The sequence below is a fragment of the Vombatus ursinus genome, unplaced genomic scaffold (assembly GCF_900497805.2).
Source record: "Vombatus ursinus unplaced genomic scaffold, bare-nosed wombat genome assembly UNPS02014794.1, whole genome shotgun sequence".
Taxonomy (NCBI): Eukaryota; Metazoa; Chordata; class Mammalia; order Diprotodontia; family Vombatidae; genus Vombatus; species Vombatus ursinus.
In genome coordinates this window covers 19637358-19646963 of record NW_020954572.1, presented here as the reverse complement: position 1 = coordinate 19646963, position 9606 = coordinate 19637358, and the positions used below count along the sequence as shown (strand labels likewise).

Below are 9606 nucleotides of genomic sequence, written 5' to 3'. Positions count from 1 at the left end.
CCCCTGATATAGACACACACACTCTTCTTCTCTCTGGCGTACATGCTCCTGCTAAGAACCCCTGAGATAAAAGTGACTTTTCTTGTTCCTTGATCAGAAAAAAAAAAAGTCTTGGCTACAGGGGACCATATGATCATACTAAGCTATCTGGGATGGACATATGCAGAACAACCTTCCAGACAGTTTTAAAATTCTGAAGTCTCAATGTTGACGTTGTTTCTCAAAGGACAAAGCCTTCAGTTGAACGGCATTAACTTCCTCTTTACTGTTGCTTCCTTTCCTTGGAGGTAACACTTTCTTCATCTCTTTCGAAAACATTTTTTCCTTCTTATTTTGCAGTGATGCCAATAGTCATTAAAACTTCGGTGGCTCAGCCGACAAAGGCTGGCCCACTCTCTCCAGGAGTGGTTCCTCCCCCAGTCCATGCCCCAACCACCGATACAGGTGGGGTGAATTCTGGGGGCATCTATTCAGCTATTATCAGCCGGAATTTCCCTATTATTGGAGTGAAGGAGAAGACTTTTGAGCAGCTGCACAAGAAATGTCTAGAAAAGAAGGTTCTGTATGTGGATCCTGATTTCCCCCCCGATGAGACCTCTCTGTTCTACAGCCAGAAGTTCCCCATCCAGTTTGTTTGGAAGAGACCACCGGTGAGTAGCTGGCTATTTTCTGTTCTCAAAGAAGGTTCTTGTACTCACTGCCTCCACCCCATTCAGCTGTCACCACTGCACATGTGCGCTAGAGGAGGGCATCCTGTAAATTGTTTTGCTGGATTCTTCTCCCAAATCTGAGGGAGGAAGGAGGGAAGTGTGTAATCTTGGATACAACTAAGTCCCAGAAATATCAACAGCAAGAGGGATTTAGGACCTGATTTTCTTTTTAAAATTAATATCACTTGCTTCTTATAATTGGAGCGCTGCCTTAACTTATTGGGTAAAAGAAATGCTATCTATTTTTTTTTTCAACTAAATCCTACTCAAAGTAGCTCTGCTCTCTTCTCTTTAATATTTTGATTTGAGTTTGTTTTTTGTGGTTTTTTTTGGAAGGAGTCCTTCACTTTCTTAGACTGAAATAATATTGGTCATTTAGTCTGCTACTGGTAATATGTTTCTGAAACATATTATTCTGAAACCCTGAGACACCAGAAAGAATTAATTGTGAGCAAAGATAAATTCATTAATAGTCACACATTTCCTAGCATCACAGAATATTGAGTTGGAAGGGAAATGCCTGCTCCCACTCCCTCATTTTACAGCTGTGGCACTTGAGGCCCAGACAGGTCAGATGAACTTATCTAAAGTTGAATAACCAGTCAGTAGTAACACCAGGATTAAACCTAGCCCCCAAAACTCCCATTTGGAACTTTTGCCGAATTTCTTATGTTACTAATTTTCACTAACCTACGTAAGAGAGAATGAGTGTACACTCATTTCCTTTGCTACTCACCCCTGTTCTTCAACCAACATGATGCTTATTCTCTGTTATTCATCAGCTATGAATAATGATTTCATTTTCTCTGTAAGATTGAGAAAATTCTTCTCATTTTAACCTATGTGTTTGCATAATTAATGTGAGCTCCTGTCTCATCAGGTCAGTGTTCCCAGGTGATATGATGTGACATAGTGACCTCTCCTGGAGACTTCTCTGTTTGGTAGAGAGCACTGGGAAGGAATCAGAATATGTTGAGCAGATAAGTGTTAAATATCAGGAAATTAAGTGAATACTGTTCAATGACTGGGAGAGCCTTACTACCAGGAAACATTGACCCGAGGATCCCAGTCAGCACTTGCAGAGTGTGTTTTTGACTAGAAATGTTGATGGATTTTATTTATATTTGAAATGTAAATCAAATCCAATCAAAGTCAAAAGATATTTATTAAGCTTGTATTTATGAACAAGGTACTCTGCTAGTTTAGGGTAGCTAGTGGATAGAGTGCCAGACCTGGAGAAAGGAGGACTCATCTTCCTGAGTTCAAATCTGGCCTCAAATACTTCCTAGCTGTGTGACCCTGGGCAAGTCACTACATCCTGTTTGCCTCAGTTTCCTCATCTGTAAAATGAGTTAGAGAAGGAATCTTCAGTATCTTTCCCAAGAAAACCCCAAATGGGTCACCAAGAGTCTAACACAGCTAAAACTGACCAAACAACAGCTCTGCCAGTTAAAGACATCAGTGCCACTGTATGAATTGATTAACAACAGATGGCCTGTCTAGACACAAATTCTCTCTCTCTCTCTTTCTCTCTCTTTCTCTCCTACCATTAGAGCAATTTTTTTTCTCCATACCTATGATTTCACTAGCATAGGGAGTTTTCAGCGAGAATCTTCCTCTACAAATACAGATTGGTACCTTCTCTGCCAAGCAGGGTAGAGGCCAGGGTGGGAAGGGAGAGGGATAGTATGGCATAATAGATAGTGTTACACTTAAGATTTAGAAAGACCTGAATTCAGATCCCATTTCTATCACTTTCTAGCTGTGTGACCTGAGGCAAGTCACTCAACCACTCTGTGTCTTAGTTTCTTATTTGTAAAATGAGGAAATTGGATTCAGTGGCCTTTAAGGTGCCTTCCAGATTGCATGATCTCATTACCTTTTTATCCTGTCTATATCATGTTTCTTGTTTGCGTGTTTTCTTCCCTATCAGATTGTGAGCTCCTTGAGAGTAGGGACTGTCTTTAGCCTTTCTTTGTATTCCCAGCACTTAGCACAGTGCCTGGCACATAGTAGGTGCTTGATAAATGGTTATTGGCTGACTAATTATGACCTCTCTGAGCTGCACTTCCTTTAGCCATGAAACATATCTATCAACAGTATTTATATATCATACTTAGATAATTGCAAGGCTCACAATTATGATTACGTATTATATAATGAAAAATTATGTATATGTAATAGACATTTGTACATGCAGCCAGAATAAATCATGCTCACTCTCTCAGCTGAAACCCTTTTCAGTCTGCTTTCTCAACACCTTCCATGAGTTGTTCCATTAGAACATGCTTTTCCACCAGGACACTGTCTGTTAGTGTTGGTTAGCTGTTTCAGTCCTGTCCAACTCTTCATGACCCCTTTTGGGGTTTTCTTGGCAGAGATACTGGAGTGGTTTACCATTTCCTTCTCCTGTCCATTTTACAGTTGAGGAAACTGAGGCAAGCAAGGTTAAGTGACTTGCTTAGGGTCATACAGCTAGGAAGTGTCTAAGGCCAGATTGGAAATTCAGGAACGTGAGTCTTCCTGATTCTCTATCCACTTCGCCATCTAGCTGCTCAGGATACTGTTCAGGTTCCACTTCTTCCACTGAGCTGGAGATCAATCAGGAGCAAAGGGAGAAAACGTGGACCAAAATTGTAGCTCTTTACCTATTAATTGTGTGACTGGATGTCTATAAAATGGGAAAAATAATACTTGTGCTGTCTACTTCACACAGGTAGTATGTGAAAAGCACTTTAAAATACCTACCTAGAACTCTTATGATTTTATAAATTCATAGATATATTCATTACAAAGTAAGACATGGAAGAAATTGACAGAGAGATGATATAACTGGAAGATGAGGGGTGTGTGTATGTGTGTGTGTGTTTGTATGTGTGTGTGTGTAAGAGTGAGAGAGAGAGAGTTATAAACATGAGAATAAGTGAGGGTGATGTGACACTTCAGTTGTGTCCAGCTCTTTATGACCCCCATTTGGGGTTTTCTTGGCAAAGATGCTGGAGTAGTTTGACATTTCCCTCTCCAGCTCATTTTACAGATGAGGAAACTGAGGCAATCTGGGTTAAGTGACTTGCCCAGGGTCACGTAGCTAGAAAGTGTCTGAGACCAGATTTGAACTCAGGATGATGAGTCCTCCTGACTCTAGGCCAAGTGCTCTATTCATTGTGCCACCTCACTTCCCTGATCTGACACTAGTCAATATAATCTGGATAGAAATACTCCCAGGAGATTCTTCTCTCTGCTTTCTGTTCTCCAAGCCGCTTGCTCTCCCAAAGAGCTCTTCTTTCCTAGATTAGTGCATTGATCTAAGGACATAATGATAGTCTTTTAGACTCTGGCTCTAACAGTTTGAAGTTGGGACCAAATGAGGCACTCAAAAGTCACTGAATTTTTTTTTTAATTTTTTTTTGTGAAGCAATGGGGGTTACGTGACTTGCCCAGGGTCTCACAGCTAGTAAGTATCAAGTGTCTGAGGCCAGATTTGAACTCAGGTCTTCCTGACTCTAGGGCCAATGATCTATTCTCTGAGCCACTTAGCTGCCCAAAAGGCACTGAATATTTAACACAAGGAGGTTGACTTTGCCCTAATATGGCAAGGATATACGAGGATGCAATGGCACTTAGCTTTTTTTCTTCCCCCATATGGAAACCCATCTGATCATTAGGTCATCAGGGTTTGGCAGTTCTCCAGGTCTCAGACACCCATCGAGTCTGAGAGACCTACATCGCACAGGATGGGATTTTTTTATGGCCCTAAATGACTCAGGTCCCAGGGGCAGCTTTGCCCTGCACCTACCTCATGTTGTCTGGGAGCTGGGGAGTGGGATTAAAGGTAGAGGATGGGCACATATGAGGGAAGCTTAGGCCAATCAAGGCCCCGGGGCAGCTTCGTCTTCTTTTAGGTAAAGCTTCTCCATGTTGCAGTTGGAGAAAAATTGTTCCATCGGGGAAACACTGTTCCTACAATACTAAACTTTTCTATATGAGATGATTGCAGAGGAATGAAAGTGATTCCTTAGTCCCACAATGTAAAAATCAGGCTTCTTGTCATGCTTCAAACCTGTAAATTTGCCAAGAAACACCAGAGAGGTGATTCTCTTTTCCCTCCTACATCTAGTCACATCTTGATATAACCTTCTTTCAATGCAACCCCATATCCCTTAATATAGTTACACACACATAGCAACCAGCTTCTTCTCCCCAGAGTTACTACCATCTTCTTGGGCAGTGAAGAAATCCAGGATATTGTAACACATCCAGAACAATTTCAAGAAATAGCAGTGTTTCAACATGCAGAGAAATGGCGAGCTAAGCAGATACATATATACATACACATATGTATACAAATACACATACATATACATACACATATACATATATATATATATATAAACACAGAGATATATGTCTATATGTCTCCATTGTAAACTGTAACCTGGTCTCTGTCAGGATTCTGCTGGGGGGGAGAACTATCCCCATTGAATTAAATGAGAATCTTTCTTTGATTGGGTATGTATAGGGTTATTATATGTAGTGGGGATAGAAGGATAGGAGGAAGAGAGCTGATCAGGAGATTCCTGATCAATTGATTTCCCCCAGCCCACTTTATAAAACTGGAGAATATAAGGGGCAGATAACAGAGATAATGAGGCCTTAAATGAAATAAAATGTTTACACTTTGATATCCATTTACAAGGTGTGAAGTTCTTTAGTCAACTTGGAACCTGAGGAAGTGGGCAGCTAGGTGGCTCAGTGGATAGAGAGCTGGGCCTGGAATCAGAAAACCTGAGTTCAAATCAAGCTTCAGAACTTACTAGCTGTGTGACCCTGGGTAAGTCACTTAGCCTCTGTTTGCCTTAATCCACTGGAGAAGGAAATGTCAAACCACTCCAGTATCTTTGCCAAGAAAACCTCTTGGACAGTATTGGTGTGCTACGGTCCATGATGCCAAAAAGAATCAGACAGGACTGAACGACAACCTGGAGGGAGAGAAAAACTCAAGGAAGAAGCCAACATATAGAGGAGGTGGTTCCTCAATTATATTCCTATCCTCAGATTTCACCTACAAAGAAATTTCCTGAAGTCTCTAGCGTGTTAAGCTAGGTACATGATCAAGACATGAGCTCCTCTGTATATTGGCATATTCTCAGACTTTCCCTCCAGACACCAATGTCTGAAGAGCATCTTCCTTCTCCCAAATTGTCACCAACTCCATCCTTCATGAAAGCTCAGAGCATCCAGTCATTATTCTCTACCAAGAAGGAAAGTCTTATGCAAATGGGCTTGAGTCCTGGTTATACTTCAATGATTTCCAAGCAGTAAGATAAGTAACCAGAGTTGAAAGATTGGAGGAGTAAATAGGGTAAGCTTGTAACAATAGATGCATCCTAGAAAGAGGCTTCAGGGATTCCTAATTCTGCATAGTTGTGTTTGAGAAATTCATTTCCAACCTAGAAGTTTCCTTTTAGACTAATTCTGCTCCAACACTGAACCTAAATAGGATACTAGCCTAAGTCAGTCCCACCCTTATACACAGTCTTACTGATTTTTGTTGTTCAGTTGTGTCCAATTCTCCATGACCCCATTTGGGGTTTTCTTGGCAGAGATACTGCAGTGGTTTGCCATTTCCTTCTCCAGTTCTTTTTACAGATGAGAAAACTGAGGCAAACAGAATAAAGTGACTTGCCCAGGGTCACACAGCTAGTAAGTGTCTGAGGCCAGATCTGAACTCAGCAGGATGAGTCTTTTTGACTCTAGTCTCAGTCCTATTGATGGATAGGACTAAAAGTCATCTAGTCCACCCCTCCCCCATTTTATAGATTAAGAAATAAAAGACAAGAAAGGTTATATGACTTGCCATAAGTGACCAAGACAGGATTCAAACCCAAGACCTCTGACTCTAAAGCCAACCAATTTTCATCACTCCTTATCTCTAGAGAAAAAGTTTCATTTTAGTAATCAGCAGGCATGGTGGGCAACTGTTCAGATCCTTTAAGCACTAATAGTTTAAAGCTGCACTAAGACTTTTGGGACACTATGTATATAGCTTCCACTTAAAAAATAATTCTTCCTCAACACAGCCATCAGTCAATCAATGAGCAATCATTTAAGCACCTACTCTGTGCCCAAGCCTCTTGTTTGGCACTGAAAATACCAATGAAAAAAGCATCTGCCTAAATTTCAGCTTACTATGTAATCTGTTTATTATTGCTAAGTACTGAGGGATCCCTATGTGAAGAGCACCAGGAATCTTTACTCCTTGGTTTCTCCAATGGAATTCTCTCCTTCTCTTTGGTTCTTTTCCTTGCTGTTCTGAAGTTGACCCCTGTCTCTTTCTAGCTCACTTTCACTTCCTTAAACCTTGGTTCTTCTCTGACATCAATATTTAAGCTTCCACTATTTTTTCCCTGACATCTGTTTTGTATAATTTTTAGAAGGAGGAAGAGGAGAGGTAGAAGAAGGGGATTTTCCATTTGGCCCTGGTTGCCAGCATTTCTGGATTTCACTTCCATGGTTAGTTGAATCTTGCCAAACACTTTAAGACCAGTCTCTCATCTAGGCCTTCTTTGCTTTTTTTTTTAATAACATAGACCTCTCTGGCCATCCAGTAAAGCCTATGAACACCTTTTCAGAATAATGTTTTTAAATGAATAAAATAAACTGCATAAGGTTACAAAGCAAACCAATTATATTGAAATAGTTATCAAATTTTTTTTAAGAAGCAAATTCGTGGACCCCAGGTTAAAAAACTCTACTCTAGATTAAGCATATCGTCCTTTTACTCCCTAGTTATTAAAGAAATATAATTTCATACATTCTTTTACTTTAATTTTGATAAAGAGTGAAAAAGTTTCTTTGTATGTATCTCATTCTGTCCTTCCAGAGTAATTGTCTCCTCTTTGGCCTTATTATAATAAGTAATTTTACCTCTCTTGCACTTGGTTTCCTTATCAGTGAAATGAAGGAATCAAACCAGACCTCTCAGATTCCTTCCATCTCTAAATACTGTGATCCTATGCTATTTTTCTATCCTTTGGGAATAACTTTCTTCTCTTCAACTTCACTATTGTAAGCAGTTGAGTTCTAAAATCCAGCCTTCTGTAAAGTGAGAAGGCAGAATTCCTAGCAATGCTACTATTCTGGGGGAGAAAAGAAAGGAACGAGTGACCTAAAGTTGGAGGAACAGCAAGGGATTAAGCTGTAACACTGGGGAGCAAAAGACAAAAGCCTTGCTTTCTACTATTGCCATGAGTTATTCATACAGTACAGGTTCAATGGGATGGGGGTTGCCTTTCTAGCAACGCCAAGTTCATTTTCCTTCCAGAGGAAGTCCAAACTCTTAGGATAGCACTATAAGGCTGGAGGCCTGGAGTCCTGCATGTATCCCTGGACTGAAAGTGGGACATAAATGCTGGGGGAGAAGGAGACTGTCTCATTAGCAATTACAAATGAGTTTTCCTTCCAGTGGATGTGACACTATGAGTCTTCAGAAGTGTAGAGGATCCTGGGGGAGTAAGGTGGGAACTCACCAGAGACAGAAGAAAATTGTATTTATTATTTACTATGTACAGTGGGTTCTTTATGCATTTTCAATAGGACTAAATAAAAGCTGTTCTGTATTTAATGTAGTCCATATCATCTCTGGGTTCTTATCCCAACTGTCTGACTGGAAAGCCAGATCTCCAGAGCAAAAGTACATCTTCCCCCTCAGCATTCTAGGGGTACCTCCTGAGAGGTTGAGGTGTCTTTCTAATACTAATGGCTCAAGTAAGTTAATCATTCCGATTTATTAAGTGTCTGTACCAGGCACTGTGCTAAGAGCTGGAGATACAAAGAAAGATAAAAGATAGTCCCTGCTCAAGAGAAGATCACAATCTAATGGGAGAGGCAACAAGTTATATATAGGATAAATAGGAAATAATCATCAGAAGGAAGGCGCTAGAATTAAGGGGGATTGGGAAAAGCTTTCTGTAGAAGACAGTATTTTAGCTGGGATTTGGAGGAAGCCAGGGAAGCCAAAAGGGGGAAATGAGGAGGGAGATCATTCAATGTATGAGTAGTTGGAAAATGAGAAAATGCCCAGACCTGAGAGATCGATAATGTTGTTCATAAAACAGCAAGGAGGCCCAAAGAGTACATGGGGGAGGAGGGAGGTATAAAGTGCAAGGAGACTGGAAAGGTAGGAGGGCATGGCAGGTTGTGAAGGGGTTTGAGTGCCAAACAGAGGATTTTGCCTTTGATCCTGGAAGTGATAGAAAGCCACTGTTATTGAGTAAGGGATGGGGGGAGGTATGTGTATGTGTGACATAGTTGGACCTATGCTTTAGAAAAATAACTTTTTGTGGTTGAATGGAAGATGAACATGAGTCCCCATTTTAGTATGTTCTCCTCAGTATTGGTCACCAGATACCATTGATATCTCTCTTATATCATTGACTGACCCAGTGATTAGCAGCCCATTATAATTTTTAAATAATATTTTGTTTTTTCCCCAATTACATGTTAAAACAAATTTTAGGGGCAGCTAGGTGGCACAGTGGATAGAGCACTGGGCCTGGAGTCAGTAGGACCTGAGTTCAAATCTGGCCTCAGACCAGACACTTGACATTGGCTGTGTGACCCTGGGCAAGTCACTTAACCCCAATTGCCTCACACACCCCCCAAAAAAACCCCAAATTTTAACATTTAGGGTTTTTTTTAAGTTTTGAGTTCCAAATTCTATCCCTCCATCTCTTCCTCTCCTCCCCCCTCCCTGAGATGGTAAGCAATCTGATATAAGTTATACATATGCAATCATGTAAAACATTTCCATGTTAGTCATTTTGTACAAGAAGACTCAAACAAAAAATGAAAGAAGGAAGGAAGGAAGGAAGAAAGAAAGAAAGAAAGAAAGAAA

The 9606-nt window shown here is 40.5% G+C and overlaps 1 protein-coding gene across 2 annotated transcripts in view; it reads left to right on the top strand.

Annotated features, from left to right (window-relative positions):
- The first annotated feature begins 254 nt into the window (after window positions 1-254).
- Window positions 255-9606, top strand: part of CAPN3 (calpain 3) — an 80458-nt gene continuing 71106 nt past the window's right edge. For both annotated transcript variants that reach the window (XM_027869942.1, XM_027869941.1), the window contains exon 1: window positions 255-650. In XM_027869942.1, coding sequence (XP_027725743.1) covers window positions 342-650 — 309 coding nt within the window. In that variant the 5' untranslated portion in view covers window positions 255-341. The remainder of the gene's footprint in view (window positions 651-9606) is intronic.